Here is a 21,418-nt window from a genome sequence, read left to right as displayed (position 1 = left end):
CCACATTAGCGGAGGAGCCACTGCTGATTAAAATGTGATTGTAGCACAGTGTATTCTGTCAGTAGTATCCAGTGTCCTAAGACTAACAGCTGCTGATGTGTCCCTCTGTGGGCATTGAATAGCTAGGAGAAGACACCTCAAAGGGGATGTCCTTAACAAGTACACTGGTACCTATTAATCCACCCTATTTGTTAACCTTGCAAATGAAACATTCTTTAGGTGCCATCACATATCTTGCCCACACATGGGTCATCCGCGCAGGCACAACCATGAAATGAGCGATTCTCCAACATTGCTTACAAATTGAATTGACTATCAATAAAGCTTAGTGTAGCTGTGATGGAAGAACAGCTTGAATGGCAGCTGCAGTTGATTGATGGCTGGTATAGCGGTACTGATCTATTGGGCATCCAAAAAGACAATCCTAATAATGCATTGTAAGACAAATTTAACTAATACTTTGGTGAAAAACAGCTTTTTATTTTAAATGTTTGGTAAAAACAAAACACTTGCTTTAAATGCACTTCGAATAAGTGTATCTGGTGGTGCAGAAGATCTTAGTGGTGGAAGATGGAGATGATTCCATATGGCACAAGTGGTGTGGTACTTAGTATATAGGTGATATAGCGTTTTGGGGGTGCTGGAGGGTGTAGATGGTGTAGTAGAGCTAGTGGATGTAGTTGGTGATTTGGGTTTCAGACGTGTTATACACCATGTACAGCCTATTCCCTATGAGTTTGAGATGTAGCTGATGTAGGGTGATTTTTGTGGTGAGGTTAGTGGTGTATGTAGGTGGTTTCATAGAGGTAAGTGGGCTCTGGAGAAGGGCAAAGATAAGATGTTAAATATGCGTACATATATCATTAAAAACCTTAAAGCAAATCTAAACAGGCCAGTTCTAATGCTCAGAATGTCAGATTAAAATCTGAACAGTTTTACAGAATGTTACATTTTTAAACATTTGTAAACCAACTCTAAAATGGCAACAATTACAACAGTTTCAAATGTGTTTAATACCTCCAATCTGCATTCATGCTTGTACAATATTTTCCTCCTCTGTGTTTTCTTTAAATTGCTGTAGATTAATCTTTAGTCCTAAAAGAAGCAGAAAGATCTAGTAGACTTTAAGAATATTTACAAGAAATAAAAGGTATCCTCAATTTGGGCTTTGAATTAATGTGGCAGTCCTGAAATATGACCATTTTCGTGTCCTTGCATAAACGTAGCCAACCTAAATTACTACTGATTCTTGCTTTTGAAGACCATTTTCTCAGTTTGAATCTCCGTGGAATTGCATAATTTTAAATACCTGAATATTCAATGTCCTCTTTCTTGAATTTGGGATAAACAGTTATACAGTATCCACTTTCAGATGAACCGTTGCGTTGAGACGCAGTTGCTGGTAATATCCCTGGAGGGTATGTTACACCTACAACGCAACTTTTAAGTAGCATTCCGTTACAACGCAGATTTTACAACGCGGGATCCATTACATCGTATGTCATTACAATGCATGGCATTACATCGCAGATGCTATTACAACGCATACTATTACATCGTAAGTATTGGTAAGTATTTAATTTTTTTTATTTCATTTAATATTATTTAATTGATTTAATTATTATTAATTATAAAAAAAAATATTTATTTTTGTTTTTAAATATTATAAATTAAATATATTAATTTAAGTGATTTTTTAAATAAGTATGAGTATAGGAGTATATGTTTTGGGGTACTGAGGTATATGTTTTGGGGTGTTTGGGTATTTATAGGTTTTAGGGCAGGGTTTGGATTTTGGGGTACAGGGGTGTTTTTAGGTTTTAGGGCAGGGTTTGGGTTTTGGGGTACAGGGGTGTTTTTAGGTTTTAGGGCAGGGTTTGGGTTTTGGGATACAGGGGTGGTTTTAGGGCAGGGTTTGGGTTTTGGGATACAGGGGTGTTTTTAGGTTTTAGGGCAGGGTTTGGGTTTTGGGATACAGGGGTGTTTTTAGGTTTTAGGGCAGGGTTTGGGTTTTGGGGTACAGGGGTGCTTTTAGGTTTTAGGGCAGGGTTTGGGTTTTGGGGTACAGGGGTGTTTTTAGGTTTTAGGGCAGGGTTTGGGTTTTGGGGTACAGGGGTGTTTTTAGGTTTTAGGGCAGGGTTTGGGTTTTGGGGTACAGGGGTGTTTTTAGGTTTTAGGGCAGGGTTTGGGTTTTGGGGTACAGGGGTGTTTTTAGGTTTTAGGGTAGGGTTTGGGTTTTGGGGTACAGGGGTGTTTTTAGGTTTTAGGGCAGGGTTTGGGTTTTGGGGTACAGGGGTGTTAGGTTTTAGGGCAGGGTTTGGGTTTTGGGGTACAGGGGTGTTTTTAGGTTTTAGGGCAGGATTTGGGTTTTGGGGTACAGGGGTGTTTTTAGGTTTTAGGGTAGGGTTTGGGTTTTGGGGTACAGGGGTGTTTTTAGGTTTTAGGGCAGGGTTTGGGTTTAGGGATAATTAAATTATATTTACCATTTTAAAATTAATTGAAATATATTTAATAAATTAATTATTTTACATTAATAACATTTTTTATTAAATTAATTAAATTAAATAAATTAATATTATTAATTTAATTTAATTTCATTATAAAAAATATGTACATTAAACTAATTACTTTTTTTAATTAAATTAAATTAATTACAATTTTTATTATATTTACATTTATTAAATAGATATTATTTTATTAAATTAAATTAATGACAATTTTTAAATGTCTTTTAATTAAATTATTTAAAAAAAATTATTTACAATAAACTAAATAACATTTTTAACAAAAAATTCAACTTACCTATACTTACGATGTAATGCCATGCGTTGTAATAGCATCTGCGATGTAATGCCATGCATTGTAATGACATCCGTTGTAATGGATCCCGCGTTGTAAAATCTGCGTTGTAACGGAATGCGTTGTAATACAACGCGTTATACTGACACCAATCCCCCTGGAGATATCACTAGCAGTTGCTTGCTGTAAATATCCCAATTAGCAACCTTAATCATGATGCGGACTTTGGCTACAAAGGGACTACATAAAGGAATCTAGTGTTAAAGCCTTAGGGTAAAGTGCCTGATGTCGTTTTTTTGTGTGTATTTTTCAATAGAAAGAATATAGCAAAGTTAAGACAGTTATGCTGGAGTTACATACTAGTTCTGCTTCATAGTTTCTTTAAAGCAACTTTTCTCATTTTATACCCACCAGGGTGGGATTACCATTTAATGGAAAAAATAACTACATTAATTCTCCAACCTCTTAAAGTAGATATGAAACAAAACACTACCAAAGAGTGAAGTGTGAAATTCATATATATTGAATCATAAAGGCATGCCCTATAACCACATAAACGACTAATCACAGATTATTACACACAAAAAAATGTATACAACGAAAGTTCGAGGCATGTGGGCTGCTGAATTCATATCTGTGCATAGATCGCTGCCTAGTGTTGGGTCCGGATGATTGCACATTGTTGTCCTGGAAGAGTCTTCGAAGTATCACGAGATAGGTGGCTCCTCCCATGGACTACAGTGCGCATGGGCATCCTCTCCATCCTCAGATTGTTTTTTCCGCCATTGGGTTCGGATGTTACTATCTTAGCTCAAGTTAGGAAAACTTCTTTAAAGCCAAAAGGCTTTCGACAGCGTCGGTATCGTTTCGTTCGGTACCGGTACCTTTGTTTCGAGGGGACATCGAGGACTTGGTCGAATTTCTTTCCACTCTCGACCCGATCTTCTATCTACGATGGAGAGAAGTCCATTCAAGAGGTGCCCGCTTTGCAATGCAAAATACCCGCACATCGATGTCCACCCGGTGTGCAACAAGTGCCTGTTGCCGGATCACAACGAAGCCAACTGCATGGCCTGTGCCCGGTTCAGGTCGAAGAAAACCCTTCGGATTCGATGCGCGGCTTGACTGGAGTCCAAAAAGTCAGCGCCTGTTCCTGAAAACATCTTCGGGACCGAAGACGAGGAGGTCGTTGATCTGGAGGATCAGGAATACTGCTCCGATCCGGCTTCCGGCCCTGAGTCAGAGTATGACGCCGGAGATGAGGGAGCGCAGGAAGAAGACTAACACGTCGTCGAAGAGGTAGGAGACGACGCACAGGCCCTTGGGGCCGTCGAAGATAGTTCAGGCGAGGAGCTAGGCCCTTCCGGATATACAGGGGCCGACGTTGACACACTCCACACGGCTCAGGTTGAGGGATCGCCACTAGGCCTTACCCAAGATCTACAGTCTCGTTCTACAGCCCCGCATAAAGGCCCGGCTTCGAACATTAATATTGAGCCATTGGTTTCAAACCCTACATCGGTCGATCCTAAAGTGTCAAAACCGAAAGTGTAACTGCAAAAAACTAAACCGAAAGTGCAACCAACTTTGGTCGGCTCCAAGGCCTCAAACCCCTCGGAGCCGAAGAAACACAAAATGGCCGTCGATACCGGAAAGCTCAAGGTCATCGAACCGACGTTTGGGGCACCGGCGACTAAGGTCAAGGCTGTCGAACCGACGAAGTAGACGCCAAAAGGAGTTGGCACACACAAAAGACTCGAACCGAAAGACGGAATCGAACCCCGGTCGAGGCCTGCGGACAAGACGAAGACTGGCTCCAAGGACCCTGTCATGTCGACGCATCAGTCCATTCATAGCCAAGCAAGTGTCGGAGTCCCTCCAACGCATCAATGAAAAGGCTACTGCGGTCGGATCAAAGAAGGCCCGACACCAAAACTGGTCGGCCACATTCACACCGCGTCGGCGCCGATCAAATTCGGGTTGCCACCCCCAGTGCGTCCAAAGATGTTCGATCCTAAAAGAGGTTCCGGCGCCGTTCCTCAAGTGTCGACGGCACTAGAGGCTACGGAGGAGCCTGAAGACCAGGACTCCAGGCAGTACATCGACTCAGAAACTGGTAGACTGTCCATATATAAAAGGAAAATTATTCCAGAAACACCCATGGAGTCGTATAAAATTCCTTTGAAGAAAAAAAGGGTCTCTGCAACGTCACCTGCTCTTGTGGAACCCCTCCATTCCTATGGCCAACAACCACAGACTTTTTCGCCCACATACTCGGATGTGGATGCAGGGGATGTCGAACATGAGGATGACCCCTATCAAGTGGACACTGATCCCATGGATCAAAACCAAACATGGGCAGACCCGGCTGACTCTAGGGAACTGCAAGCTGGCCCTGACACTCATATGTACAGTGTAAAAACATCTCCAACTGAGGACACTACTCCCTTTAACGCCCTTATTGAACGGGCGGCCAGTAATCATAACGTAGATCTACATGCTGATCCTGTGGATGAGGACTTTCTGGTTGACACCTTTTCCACTTCTGAAAGGACAGTCAAGACCCTGCCCATGCTAAAAGGAGTCCTTAAGCATGCTGCTGACATCTTTAAGGACACCACTAGGGCCAGGGTGTTAAACCCCAGGATAGAGAAAAAATATAGACCGGCACCTGTGGACCCTACGTATAAAAGGGGACAGTTGCCATTGGACTCATTGGTTGTTTCTAATGCATGAAAGAGGGCGAACTCCCAGACTACAGGTGATGCTCCTCCTCCGGACAAAGATTCAAAAGTACTGGAATCTTCTGGGAAAAGGGTGGCTGCGCAGGCGGCTAACGTCTGGCGCATTGCTAACACTCAGGCACTGTTAGCCAGATATGACAGGGCACACTACGATACCCTTGAGACACTACTGCAACACCTACCAGATCAGTACAAAGAGGGTGCAGAACTACTGATACAGGAAGGAAAGCTTATAACCAATGCTTCCATCAAGTGCGCGCTTGACGCAGCTGACACTGCAGCCAGGGCCATAAACACTAGCGTTATGTTGCGGAGGCATGCATGGTTGAGAATCTCGGGATTCAAACCAGAAATACAAACTTCTATCCTCAATCAGCCAGTTAATCCGGACTTCCTGTTTGGACCTGAGGTTGACACCACCCTTGAGAAGATTAAGAAAGACACAGAGACTGCAAAGTCTATGGGGGCTCTGCAGTCTCAGCAGTTTCGGGGTGGCTCCTTTCGTTGCTCCAATGCTAGGGGCCCTTCAAGAGGCCAATCCGCACAACAAACACAGTACAATAAAGGCAGTACACAATCCACCTACCATAAAACCGCACGTGGTGGATATCGTGGAAACAACATCAAAGGCAGAGGAAACAACAGTTCCAGATCCTCTACCAATACCAAACAGTGACGCCTTGTCACTCCCCCCGACCATATAACACCTGTCGGGGGGCGACTACAGCAGTTCCTGCCGGTCTGGAAATCCATCACCACAGACAGGTGGGTGAGAGACATTATCCAGTACGGGTATTGTCTGGAATTGACGACCACTCCACCCAACATCCCACCAAGACACCGTCCTATGTCCACAGAGCACTTACACTTATTGCAGCAGGAAGTCATCAGCATGCTACAAAAAGGAGCCATAGAGTTCGTGCCTTTAGAAGACCAGGGCTCAGGGGTGTACTCTCTGTACTTTCTAATACCAAAAAAGGACGGGTCTCTCAGACCTATATTAGACCTCAGACCTCTGAACGCCTACATTCTGTCAGAGCATTTCCACATGCTCACCTTACAGCAGGTTCTGCCGTTACTCAGTCAGGGAGACTTCCTCGCAACACTGGATCTCAAAGATGCGTATTTCCTTATACCCATACACCCGTCACACAGACGGTATCTCCGGTTCACTATCCAAAATCAACATTATCAGTTCAAAGTCCTCCCTTTCGGAGTAACAACGGCGCCCAGAGTCTTCACAAAGTGCCTGGCAACAGTAGCGGCACACCTCAGGAGGCGGCACATACATGTCTACCCTTATCTGGACGACTGGCTTATTCAAGCGAAGTCGGCCCAGCAGTGTGCCAGCCACATGTCCCACTCCATTCATCTTCTTCACAGTCTGGGATTCTCGCTGAACTATCCAAAGTCACATCTTCAGCCCGCCCACGTGCGACAGTACCTGGGCGTGACAATAAACACTCTGGCAGCCACAGCTCAGCCAAATTCGGCGAGAATAAACAGCATGCAATTGCTGATCCAAAAATTCCAACCCCAACACTCGCTTACAGCAAAAGTGTTCATGCAGTTGATAGGCATGATGGCCTCCTGCATCTCCATAGTCCCGCACGCGAGGCTACATATGCGTCCGCTTCAGGAGTGCTTGGCACGTCAGTGGAATCCGGCTCAGGGGCAGTTAACAGACCTAGTGTTGGTGAGCGGTCGGGCATACAACTCTCTGCATTGGTGGAACCCACAAAACCTTTGCAAAGGCCGACCGTTCCAAGAGCCTGTGCCACAGATCATACTGACGATTCTCTCCAGGGATGGGGAGCTCATATACTCCACCACACAGTGCAGGGGCTATGGACAGCACAGCAAAAGAAGATGCACATCAACCTTCTGGAACTGATGGCAGTCTTCATGGCAATGAAAGCTTTCAAGGTACACTTGTGCAACAAGGTCGTGTTGATCCGGACAGACAACATGACTGCCATGTACTACATACAGAAGCAGGGAGGAACACACTCTCCACAGCTGTCTCATCTGGCTCAAAGCATGTGGAAGTGGGCCATTCATAGGAACATCTTCCTCATGGCGGAACACCTCCCGAGCAAGGACAACCAGATGGCGGATCTGCTCAGCAGACACAGCCACCAAATGCACGAGTGGGAGATACATCCATCAGTACTCCACCCGTAATTCCAGCAGTGGGGTCATCCACAGATAGACCTGTTCGCCACAAACGAAAACGCAAAATGCCAAAGCTTCGCCAGCAGATTTCCGCATCCACAGTTGCAGGGCAATGCGATATGGATGAATTGGTCAGGCAAATTTGCGTACGCTTTTCCCCCAGCACCTCCAATACCGCTGGTGGCGCGCAAGCTGAGGCAACACTCAATGACTCTCATCCTGGTTGCTCCAATGTGGGCACGCCAACCATGGTACACCACGTTTCTAGAACTGTCCGTGGTACCGCATCAACGGCTGCGCCTCACACCCAGGCTTTTGACGCAGAGCCATGGCGACATTCAGCATCCAGATCCGCAACAGCTCAACCTGGCGATCTGACTCCTGAGGTCTTAGAATTTGGCTACCTCAACTTGCCCCCCGAATGTATGGATATCATCAAGGAGGCAAGGCGACCCACAACCAGAGCATGCTATGCGTCTAAATGGAAAAGGTTTGTCGTGTATTGTAACAACAATCACTTTAACCCGCTAGATGCATCAATTCCAAACATCATCTGTTATTTGTTGCATTTATACAAATGTAATCTGGCGTACAGTTCCATTTGTATACATTTGTCTGCATTAGCAGCTTACCTTCAAAACGGGCAGCACCTCTCCCTATTCAGGGTGCCTGCCATTAAAGCATTTCTGGAAGGTCTCAAAAGAGTGATCCCTCCCAGACACCCACCTTCACCCGTCTGGAACCTCAATGTGGTCCTCACCAGATTGATGGGACCACCCTTTGAACCTTTACCCTTTGAACCTTTACACTCTTGCGAGATTCAATTTCTGACCTGGAAGGTGGCCTTCCTTATAGCCATTACCTCTCTGCGGAGAGTTAGTGAACTCCAGGCACTAACCATTCAGGAACCATTCATACAAGTCCACGCAAATAGGGTGGTACTGTACTACGCACCAATCCTACATTCATGCCTAAGGTGATTTCGCAGTTCCACATGAACCAATCCATTGAACTGCCAGTTTTCTTTCCTAATCCAGAAAATGTAGCGGAAAGATCCCTTCACACGTTGGATGTCAAAAGGGCTCTCATGTACTATATAGACAGAACGAAGGATTTCAGGACAACAAAACAGCTTTTTGTTGCCTTTTCTCCACAACACAATGGCAACCCCATTTCAAAAGCAGGAATAGCCAGGTGGATCGTTAAGTGTATACAGATTTGCTATGCTAAAACTAAACGCACACTAACCATTCCTCCAAGGGCACACTCCACCCGTAAGTTAGGAGCGTCCATGGCTTTCCTGGGGAATATTCCTTTAGAAGAGATATGTAAGGCAGCCACATGGTCCACCACACATACATTTACGAAACACTACTGCGTAGATGTGCATTCTAAACAGCAAGCAGCTGTAGGACAGGCTGTTCTCAGAACTCTTTTTCAGACTGCTGCAGCTGGCACGGGCAGCCGCCGCTAACAGGAGGGACTGCTATATAATCTATGCACAGATATGAATTCAGCAGCCCACATGCCTCGAACCGAATATGCTACTTACCAGTATGCATCTGTTCTTGGCATGTAGGGCTGCTGACATTCATATCGCCCACCCTCCTCCCCGGCGCCTGTGGCAGCTGTAGCATTCAGAATTACTATTTAGCATGGACATCACTCACTGTATTACACTCCATCTCTGCCACAATGGCGAAAAACAATCTGAGGATGGAGAGGATGCCCATGCGCACTGTAGTCCAGGGGAGGAGCCACCTATCTCGTGATACTTCGAAGACTCTTCCAGGACAACTATGTGCAATCATCCGGACCCAACACTAGGCGGCGATCTATGCACAGATATGAATGTCAGCAGCCCTACATGCCAAGAACAGATGCATACTGGTAAGTAGCATATTCGTTACAGTACCTGAATACAAACAATTCTACACATAAATCACAATACAAATGACAGATATGTGACCTATGTCAACAAACGGGGCCCTTCGCCTCCGTTGCCTAGGTTAATAGAGGTTCCAAATGCCCACCTCCGGCTGAGTAAGCTCGGAGAATGAGAAAAAATCCCTGATGTGCCCCTCCACTTCTGATTGTTTACAGAGAAGGCTAAGAGTATCTCTACAGGCAAGGCTGCTTATTTTGAGGAACACTGCGTCACGCAAACTGGCTCTTAGTTCTGATGAAGACCCCGTAGCGATGGTTACCAATTTAACACTTCAATAAGGGGTCGAAACATCGACTTACACGGAAATCAAAGGTTATACCCCAATAAAACTTTAGAGCTAGTGATCTATTTTTTATGTTTAAATTAGGGTGGTCACATAAGAATATGACGTTGATGTAATTAGGTCATATATGTAAGTCTTAATTGATTCATTTGTATTGTGATTTATGTGTATAATTGTTTGTATTCACGTACTGTAATTTCATAATTGTTTTGTGTAATCTGTGATTAGTTTGTGTGATCATGCCTTTATGATTCAATATATATGAATGTTTCACACTACACTAATTGGTAGTGTTTTGTTTCATATCTACTTTACAAGGTTGGAAAATTAATTTAGTTAATATTTTCCATTAACCCCTTGCCTGCTCATGATGAAACCACGCACCATGAAGGCGTGGTTCCATCATGCGGCTGCTGCTCCGCCCAAGCGGCATTAATTCCCCGCCTCTGCGGGCAAATTAAGGAGCGGGCGGGGCCCACGGAACCACGCAGTCATGAGCGCAGGCCACCCGAGACTCGTGACAGCATGGTTGCGTCACGAGCATGGTGGCGCCGCTCTCAACCCCCACCCCCTGCGCCGTGGCGAAATTAGCACCGCGGCAAAGGGGTTAAATGGTAATCCCACGCTGGTGGGCATAAAATGAGAAAAGTTGGTTTGAAGAAACTATGTAGCAGGACCACTGTTAGCTTACTGTAACAACCCCCAGGTTCTGTGAAAAACTGGGTTACCCCATTGATAATAATGGAGTTACATACTAGTAACACAACACTTCATGGATACATCTCAACTGTCCAAGCATTCATGGTGGACTTGGGCAGTGATCTCTTGTGTAGGGTACTTATCAAGTCGTACCTTATATTGTGTTGCCACTGTGACTGTGCAGTTGGTGGGCAAGTGCCGGGCTAGTGAGTGTTCTTGCGGGCCTCTACATGAGCAGGAATTTCATCTTTGCGGCAGTCCCACTGAGCCAGGTCGGTGCTGAATGGGCCCCATATATCTTTAGGATGGGATCGAAGCATTTCTAACTTCTCCTGACAATAGGTCAGGTCTCTCAGCCAGTCCTTCTTGTGTGGTGCAAAGTGCCTGCCCTGTGAATTGTCAAACTGTGGTCCAAACTGGGTCACTTGGTCGCATCTCCATGCCAACCCTAAGACCTATTTTGCAAAGCCCAACGTGATATGGTATCTTTTTGTGCAGAAATTTGACATGAATTGGTCAGTTTGTAGTGGAAGGAAAGTGCACTTGTCTGGGCGCAGCACTACTTCCATCGCTCCTCAGTCAATGCAGAACCCAGCTCAAGATATCAGAGCTCAAGGCGCCCTAGCACTTACCACCTGTGCCCTGTCCTGCATAGTCCTGTCCATACTTGTGATCAATTGTTTTATAGAGAGAGACTCCAGTAAGCTCTCTACTGCCATCAGTACCATGGGCTCACAAGAGGAGGGTTGCAGCATTCTGCAGGCGGCGCAAGGGCGATAGTAAAGCATCATGGTGTATACATTCAGATCAGGACTGTAATTCTTGTAGGGTCAGGAAAGTGCCATACTGGTATCGGTCTCCAAACCTACCAAGCCATCTGTTGCTGGGCCCAGATTTCCTTAGTAGGAGGAAACATTGTGTTGTGCACTAGTTGTAGCTTTGCAGCATAGAGGCACTCCAGTTGAGCTAGTCGGCGCAGCCAGTCCCATGCGCATACGGCACATCACGCTCCTAGGATGCTTTAGGCTTGTGCATAGGAGTCGGACATTGGGCAGGGGGCCTAAGGATGCATTGTCTGCTTATAGTGCAGTGTGTGGTAGGTGTAGGAGAGTAGGGTCTGCAATCCTATGGTCACCCCAGATTTTTGCTTTTTCCTTCACGGGTTTACGACTTTCCCTGGCTGTGGGCCTGCTAATCAGACCCACAGCCTAGCTGTTCTCTCTCTAATTGACACACATGTACTTTAGGTGCATTTACCAATTGGTATTGGGTCGCTCTTATAAGTCCTTGTACAGTCTACCATAGGTACCCAGGGCATAAGTGCACCCAAGGCCTACCAGGGGCTGAAGCATGTATTATGCCACCCCTGGCTGGCCATCTAAACAGACACAACTGGCTGGTAACACAGCTGGGGCAAGGTGGTGTAATCACCCTTTGCTTTAGATATAGTATACCTATATCTAACCCTAAAATGGACACATATACTCCTATAAGTCACTCCTATTGCAGGCCTTAAAAATCCTGGAAGCAGAGTGCTTGGAATTATGTGAGGTGGTGCTCTAGCATGAGCTGAACCTGTCTACAGCTTTCGGAACCAAGTCCTTTGGCTGTTTCCATGATAACGCTATACCATATACTCTTAAGTGCATTGTAATCCTCGCGGTTATTGCTAACTTTGGTATAGCATTATCAAAACATGTCGTGTAAGGTGTCATACGCTTTGGAATACTACCCCCTCGCCAGTTCTGGCGACGGCGGTAGCATTCCACCCTTCTAGAGGAATAAGACATGTATGTAACTGTAACCCCGGTTAAAGTTAACCCGAGCCTCAGCATCACAAAATGGATGCTGCCACCACAGACACAAGTCTGACCTCCTGCTGCTGGGAGTCCTTCCAGTGAGGGAGGCCTGTACAAAGGGTTTCCTGCCTTGGGAGGTGCTAGCACCACCCCAGACTGGATTTTTTGTATTGAGGTAGGAAGGGCTGAAAGGAATGAGACATGCCTGGGGCACACAAGGTGTCCCTGTGCATACCCCGGTTCAAACCAGCTGCTGGGGCACTCCAGCCCCATCTCTGGCGCGAAACCGGACAAAGGTAGGGGGTGTAACCACCCCCCTTCCTGGTCCCACCCATGGGAGGTACCTAGTCACTAGTACAGCGCCCTTTAGCAGAATAAAGATAGGAGCTGGTCCCATTCCAAGTTAGATTATCCTGAACAACTTTACAAGAAGAAACTCTGGACTTCGACGTTCTGCTCCACAGAAGACTGAAGAATCTCCCTTGTGGACGAGGAGTGTCCACCCTGCAACTGCAGGCACCATCAAGCGTCCTAGCGGTTCACTTTGTCGTCCTTCCTGCCGGAACCAGACCTCAGAGCCCAACGAGACCCGGATTCCCAGACCCTTCCGACCTCTACCCACATCTGCAGCTCAGCTGAGACCCGTGGGTGCGACGAGACACGTGGGACCGGCGAGACACGTGGGACCGGCCATCTTGAAGAAACTGCACTTCGCTTCCAGCACGACTTCAGAGACATTCTCGAGGAAGTGCTTTGGGGATTGAGAAGCCCCAGCCCCGAGCAGCTCCTGCACCAAAGACCTGCCCTCCAGCATCCACGAGATCTGCGTGGGGCCCTTTTGCTTGGTTGCTGCTCGACGCGTTGTCTGGTCACTTGCCGGCTGGCTAGTGGCCTCCTAGACAACGATCCACGAAATCTACACCGCTGGTCTGGTTGCTCCAGACTGGCCCTTGCTCCCTTCCAAAAGGGGAGTACCCCGGACCCTTCTGGTCCGCACCAGACGCCATTTCCACTCACCGCGTGGGTTGCCTTTGCCAAGGCCTGTTGACTCCAAATCCGGGTACCACACCGCCGACAGAGAGAGCCTGCGTGGGACAGCTCGTGCCTCCATCCTGGTCGTCGAAGACACCTCCTGGTCCACGTGGCTGCAGAGTCGAGCGTCCACTCTTCACCTGATCGCGACGACAGCATCTGGTTCCTTCCTGGTTCCACACCGGTCACTGCCTAGTGACTTTGAACACTGTCCCCTCTGCTTTCAGGTCCTCTTCTTCCTTGATCCGCCCTTGGATCGCACCGGATATCTTCCTCCTGGTCGCCTGCAGTATCTTTCTTCAAGGCTCCATTGACTTCAACACGGAAACCTGACACACTTTCACACCTATGCACCCGCAGCCCGTGGGTGAGGTAACAAGAGCATTTCGGTGCTCATAGGTAGATTGACTCTCCTAGTGTCCAGTTATCCTGTCGTTTTAGTCGTAACTAGTCGTAATTGTCTTTTACTTACCTTTTCGTAATTTGTTCTGCCCATTGACTTTGTTCTGCATCTCGCGTGTGAGTTCACACTCTGCACACGCGTCCCGTGGGTCTCCTGCTACTTACCTAATGTTAGGGTAGTGTAGTCCCAGCGAACCTACAGCCTCTGGGCAGCTTCTTTTCTTCTATCGAACTCCTTATACCATTTACTTAGTATATGGTTTGTCGTGCCCCTAGGGCACCATTGTAATTTGTGCGACTTACTGTATTTTTCTTAAGAGTCTTGTCATGTGCTTAGCCCTCTGACCTCATAAAGAGTTCAGAGGTGTTTTCTTATTAATAAATATACTGTTTATTTTCATAACTACCTGTGTGGTGTCCTTTCATCTGGTATTCAAGGGGTTATATGTGGTAAAACAGCTGGCTTCACATGCCAAAAGAGTTTAGCCTAAGAGTGCTTTGTCCATGCTACCATTAGGATAGCTGGTCTATAAGGTTGACATACAACCAATCACCATAAGGGTTGTTTGGACTGATACAAGGTGATCACTAGAACTAGTGAGCATCATATATCAGGCCAACTTCTCACAGTAGGTACACGGTGAGGTGAAATAGTAGTGCACATCTTGCGCCTCTAACACAGTAGTAGTATAGCTCTGTACCAGGAGTGCACAACGCAGCCGGCTTAAAGGGTAGGGCCTGCACCTCACTTGCTAGTCATGGCTGTTTGCCCACCCACTTCAGTAGCGTTCTGACTTTATTAAAAATGGCTTTAGTGAGGGGGATAGAAATGTTAGCGAATAAAGATATTTGGGCAGAGCCACAGTTTTGGTCATATCTATACTATTTTCCACCCAATGGGGACAATATAAAGTACATAGCGACCTGCTCCCCCTGCCACTCAATCTCAACTCCATTGTTCGCATGCTAAAGCTGGGTTACATCGGAGCTGACCTAGTTGCCGAGGTACCGGACAGACGGGCCAGCTCACTTATGTGGAACTTCCATCTGAAAGCGCTCAGCGGCCTCTGTCAAGGGACAAACAGACTTGGACTAGTTAATATTTATCCTAGTGCGAGCGACACACTGCAGGACTTCGCTGATTATAGCCGCTAGGTTTCTGGCTTGCTCCTGGACGCTGTCTACAACATGTACACTAATGTGTGCGGCATAGGCCAGTGTGTACTCAACATGGTGCTGCATCCAATGGACTGCCATGGGCTTCATAGCTGTGGCATAGAAGAGTTGGGAAAGTGGGCATCCTAGCAGCATACGTCCTTTAATATTGAATGGGGGAGATATCACGCCATTTATGTGCAGCCTGGCGGTGGGGTATGCATAAAGAAGCCAAATCCACTGGAGAAAATTCTGCCAGTACCTTCTCTCTGGAGCAGTGCAAACAGAAAGCGCCACTCCTTATGTACTGTTTTGGTGTTGGTGCCAGCGGAGGTGTTGGTGAAGGCTGTAGGTGGTGGGATTGGTGTAAGGATATGGTGAATTGCCTGCTATTGGTCCAGCAAGAGTAGCAATGGTCATTGGGATAGAGAAAAGTATTCACTGGAGGGCCTAAGTAGTGTGAGTAGTAGTGACATATGAATAGTGCATCTGTAGACTGTGGTGTTGAACATTGTTGGTGGTAGAATTGATAATAGTGTGCTTGGAGGGTTGATATTGTAGGGCCAGGTTAGTTAAGCCTACCTCTGCCCCGTACCCGCTTCCAAAACTGAGCAAACTGAATGGGGCCAACACTTAAATCAGTCTTCAATGCTTCCATATATATGCATAATGACAGACAGGAGTGAACACAGTGCTCTCTTCTGCTGAGGGATAAAATGTGAAGTGTTGTGTAACTTGGCCCAGGTTTCACTGCCGCTAAAGAGTGCAGCAATTTGTGGCAAGTAGTACCAGTGCACAGCAGGATACCAAACCTAGAAATGGATAGATGGGTACAAACACTTGTTTATTCAAAGCAATTTCGGGCAGTGGTGACTCCAAATCATACATAAATGGAATATTCATTTGTGACCCGATTTCTTTTCAGAAAAATGTGGTTGTGGCAGCCAACAAGGTATCCAGCAAAGTGACAGCTGTGTCATTCGCAGAAGATTGCAGCTACTTTGTCACTGCCGGTAATCGGCACATCAAGTTCTGGTACCTCGATGACACCAAAACCTCCAAGGTAGGTCCATCAGCGTTAGGCTTCTGATGTCGAATCACAAATGTTGGACCGAAATCTTATGCAAGTAAAAAAAGTATTTTAGACGGTCACATTTTATTGTTGTATAATTCATAAGTTGGAAGCAATGCAAGTGAAGTTTGCAAACAGAGACAATAAACGGTTCCTTTTAGAAATGTGACATTATCATGTGTATTTTTGTCTCCTTTGGTCCTCAAGGAATTCAGCAGATTATAACGTTAAATTTGCAAAAGATTTGGAGTGGTTTTCTTAGACCCAATCTTTCTGAGGTTAGGATTTCCAGCTGAGACGTTTATAGTATGGTAGACTATTAAAAGTATGTTGACGTTCTTAATGATTACGAAATTGCTAGTTAATATGCACATACGACTACAGAGGAAGGAATTCTACCTGCTGTCCTAGTACTGCCTGCTGTTTTGTAGTACCTTACATTCCTTGTATACCTGGGGGAGATTTATTTGTGCTTTCCTTGCAACCAATTCTTACTGAGTGCGTTGGGTTTGGAGCAAGCAGTCTACAAAGTAAAGTAAAGCTGTAAATGGTTAAATTTTTTCTTGACCTGGTCTGTACTATGTAGGACTTGTCATCTTGCCTGTCAGCAAGGGCCACAAATACGTATTATTCTATAATGGGGTGTCCTTGTACATAGTGAATTTATTTAGCTAAGCTTTTAAAGGTCATCAGTAAATGTAACATTTAAATATTCTATAATGGAAAACAGTCACCAATTAAAATTAGGCATGGCCGTTAATATTTCCACTCCTTAAACCATGTAAATCTAGTTTGTATATTTTAAAAAGTCGATTATCGTTTTATATTTCCAACTCCAAGACCATAGTTCGGTTTCTTCAGTTTTCAGTAAGTATAGTATATTTCCAAGAAGGAGTTGATACCTTTAGGGAAAGTTTGTTCTTCAAAGTATCCTTTCATTTCCTACACCATCAAAGTATTAGCAATTATAAAAACCAGTGCCTTTCTGGGAATGCCAAAATAAACTATAAGGTCCACCTTCACATACTTTATATTTTGACTTTATGTAAATAATGTGCAATTCCGTTATATCAATTCATACTGATGCTACCAATAAGTAACCTATGTCCTTGTCTGGATGTATGGCTTATAGAAGGAGTTTGGGAAATGTGTCTTAGTACAAAATTACTCCAGGCAGATTAGTAATAGTTTATTGGGTTGTCTATTAATTGTATGAAGCATCACCACTTTCAGTTCTCAGTGGCATTTTAATCCTTGCTCTCCTAAGTAAGAGAATCTGAGTATTGTAAAGTCTGTGCATGATTCAATCTCTCCACTACCTGCATAGGTTGTAGACGCTGATAAGATAGGCCAGGGTTCCTGTAACTGACTCCCATCAACAAATTAAGACTTCCTCTTTGAGAAAGTATTGAGGGCCATTCAGCCATCTATTTATAAAGTAGTATAGAACTCGTTCAGTAAAATTTTTCAGGTTTCTTTCTCGCACATTTTTATACCTATTTATGATATTGTAAAATATCTCTGGTCTTCTTGCTTTGGGCATTGCCATTTGGAGTGCGTTCGATGTCACTGCCAGCACTGTTCTTTTTACTTAAGAATGTACACTGCACGCCACGTAGATCGCTCAGAGAATCTGACTTTAGACTTTTTTCAGCAGCTCATTCCCAAGATGTAAATACCACACCCAGCGAAAGTACTAGAAAACCTAGTACTAATTAAGAGTCAGCCATTTATAAAGGCTTGTTATCACTTGACTTTGCTACAGGCTTCACCTAGGAAGAGAAACTCATTATGACCTCTAACGATCAGTGAAATCAGACTTTAGTTAAACATGCTCTTGTATTCTATATTGGACCTCTTGAAAGCTTATAACTATGTCCATCATTCCACTTTGCCAACTCGCCTAACAAAAGCATGTGTGGTGTGGGTCCAGCAATTTGCATAGTGGCAGTCATTTGGTCTTATGGGCTCAGCCTTATTCATCTCAGTCTCTCACTTGTGGTATTACCAGAATGTCAGCCATTTCACAGTTAAACAACACTCATATGAGCTGATAATTTGTTTGGCATAAAGATGATGCTGAGGCTGCAAAGACCGGGTGTAATTAAGCCTCTGAATATGGCAATTGCTTATTTATTATCAGTCCGTGCATGCTAGAAACCACAACCTTAAGGGAAATAGACAAATTTATAAAGCACCAGCTTCAGAGGCTGGTTCTTGGACATTTGGCCTGTGTAGAAGCCTGCGCGTAGTCCCTTGTAGCCAGTAATCTGGGAGTACTGCCAACATTTTACTGCATCATAAGTATACAGTCCAGGTGTGTTGGCTCCATATACTGTCATTAAAAGATCTTTAGATATCTTTTTTTATTTCTTTATTGATTTTCAGGAAGCGACAGTGCACATAGCCCGTCAAGCAGGACGGCATAATGTCGATGAAAAACCAAAACAACAAAGATCTTTAGATATCTTGACAAGTCTCCACTGGCTTGACAGTGTTCATTTGCAAGTTCGTCTGTTAATGGAGTATTTCATAATATGCTCTGTTAAAAATGTCAACAAGCTGCCATCTACCTCATCTACTTCTTCATGGACTTGTCATTTTACAGTGGCAGTAAGTGGTGTGTGGAGTGTAGAAGTCTGGTGTTTACAGTGACCAGACTTCTATTTTCTTGGACTACTTAAAACTGTGAAGGAGTGAGCAGGAGGAATATTACTGCCTCATCGGAGCACTCGCATGAGGCACACCACGCTCAATTGCTAAGGCACCGCACAGATTAGAGTTTCAGAACAGTTTAAGCATGTCCATTGTGAGAGTTGAACCACTGATTGGGTTTCGATGATTTAGCTTTATTCTAGTAGACTCCCAACTGAATAAGCCTAATTCTCTCTAAGATCTGAATGAGCATATCCTTTGCACTCATTTTTCATGCTAACAATCTTTTCTTGATGATCATCGATGAAGGGCACTTAGTCTTTATTTGTGAAAACATGCACCACTCCTGTGGCTTTTAGTGCTGTCTACTTCTACGTAAGCCTAGAATGTTGAGGCTTATGTGACTATTTTATTGCAGCCACATAGAGGCTGTGTTGCTAAACCTAACTGCTTTAATTTAATCTGACTTTATCGTAATGACATTTGCATCACTAAACACTTCGAGTGTGGTGATCGTATTCAGCTGATAGTGAAATTATGTCTACTAAGACTATCCACTTTTATCAAGTTCAAGTTTCAATACTTTATTCGACAGCATTGTCATAAAAGCATTTATCCCCTATTCTAAACAGATATAAATACTACACTAAGTTTAAGAACAACATAAAATACACATTAAATACAATCAGATACAAGGATGCTGGCGAATTCTTCAACTTAAAAATTCATGCATTTTAAAAATCAGAGTCACAGTGCCTAGTTCATGAGGAATGGGATTGATCTTGAATTTAAATGTTTTCCATCACACATAATCAGTTGCAGTTAAAGTGCGCGTGCGAATTATCCAGGCCCATCCCAAGTATTTGGCTAAGGCGATTGCAAGATTGGGGGCACAATTTGATCTTAATATTCTTAGTGCTTCTAAGTATTTTCTTATACCCAAGTTCCTGCAAACCGGTTTTAGCCATCTACTTCTTGGGGCAACATACAATGGGCAAGCAAATAAAAAATGTGGGATGTCTTCAACATGTACCTTGCAGAAACAACATGTATTTACATTGCCTGGAGACCATTTAAAGGTAAAAGCATTTAAAGGTAGTGAGCCAACTCTGAACTGGAAATACAGCTTTCTATCCAAGGGTTTTGTGATCAAATCCCAGTACTGTTCATATTTTGGGGTTATTTTGGACTCCAAGTACTGGGATGCCAACATAGAGGGTTGATTGGAAATTAAAACAGAGTGATGTACCATGTCCCAGTACATTTTTTTCAGTAGCGCCTTAGATGGAAAGGCGGCGGGGTCAGTGGTAGTCCATAGGTGGTCTAAATGCAATTTTTGGAGCAAGTTCCTAATTTCTTTAAGCCAGGTTATTTTATGGAACCGATCAGAGCTAGTAATGTCCATAAGCGCAGATGCATAATGACCCAGTTCAGGAGTAGTCTTTATGCGCCTCCAATATAAAAGTGGGCGCAACCGAGCCATGTCCTCGATCTTTTTCCTCCCAAGGTCATATAGGAGCGGGATCGATGGAGTACTCTGCGGGACACCAACCAACCGGCGAAGGAATTTTTTCTCTGCGGTTGCCAAGACGCTCAGATTGGTGAAGCCCCATAGCTCTGATCCATAAAGACAAGCGCCCAGCACTTTCATACTATAAATCTCCATTATAGGCTGAATAGGTTTTGTTAATGAGGATTTATATTTTTGTGCTATGGCCCCGGCCAGCTGATGGAACTTTAGGACCACGGAATCCATATGAGATTTCCAATTCATACTACCCTGCAAAGAGATACCAAGGTAAGTGAAAGCATTCATTTCTTCCAAAATAGACCCATTAAAATATATTTTCCCCTTGAATTGCTTAGCGGGATTCAAATTCATAAATTTGGTCTTTGTAGTATTTAACTCCAAACCCCGAATCCGACAAATCTCCAAATGCATCAATTTTTTTTTTGTAATCCGCTAGGGGTCCGCGAGACCAGTAAAGTGTCATCAGCAAACATTAATACTGGAACCCGCTCCCCATCTAGCGTTGGGGCATCTGTTGGAGATTTCTTTAGGAAGTCTACTACGCCGTTAATATAAAGGGAGAATAAGGCGGGGGCCAGGACGCATCCCTGCCTTACCCCACGCTCCACGGGGAAAGAATCTGTAACGTCCCCCTGTGCACCCCATCTAATCCTCGCGTAGTTGTTTTCGTGCATACGCACGAGTAAAGTCAATAGCTCGGGGCTAATTCCAAGATCGCTCAAAACAATCCATCATTTTTGTCGGGGTACTAAATCAAATGCTGACTTTAAGTCAACAAAAACAGCATATAATGGACCATTTGGCAAAGTCACGTTTTTCCAGTATAAGGTTAAAAAATGGAATACCTGGTCGACGGAGCGAGTTAGGGGTCGGAAGCCAGCTTTTTTTGGGGCACGAATGGGATAACGAAGTCAAACTATCAGCATATTGTGGTTTAAAAAAATCCACCCATGCTTCCTTTGCTACATGATTTTTTGGGCACTCCGCAATTCCCCCCCTGCCCCATTTTAAAATAGCCCAGAATTCTTTCTGCTGCTTAGCTGCACAGGCTTTTTTAAGATCTAACCATTGATTTTCATCCCACAACCTTTTTGCCCTAACTTGAGCTTTTCTATAATCATCCC

General features: G+C 44.6%; 1 protein-coding gene across 1 annotated transcript in view; it reads left to right on the top strand.

Annotated features, from left to right (window-relative positions):
- MAPKBP1 (mitogen-activated protein kinase binding protein 1) overlaps positions 1-21,418 on the top strand; it is a 986,444-nt gene that overhangs the window by 449,854 nt on the left and 515,172 nt on the right. The window contains exon 7 of the mRNA XM_078662278.1: positions 15,962-16,099. Within this exon, the coding sequence (XP_078518404.1) occupies positions 15,962-16,099 (138 nt within the window). The remainder of the gene's footprint in view (positions 1-15,961; positions 16,100-21,418) is intronic.

Source organism: Lissotriton helveticus, chromosome 9 (genome assembly GCF_964261635.1).
Source record: "Lissotriton helveticus chromosome 9, aLisHel1.1, whole genome shotgun sequence".
NCBI classification, from domain to species: Eukaryota; Metazoa; Chordata; class Amphibia; order Caudata; family Salamandridae; genus Lissotriton; species Lissotriton helveticus.
Note: the sequence above shows the minus strand (reverse complement) of the source record. Positions and strands in the feature narration are given on the sequence as shown.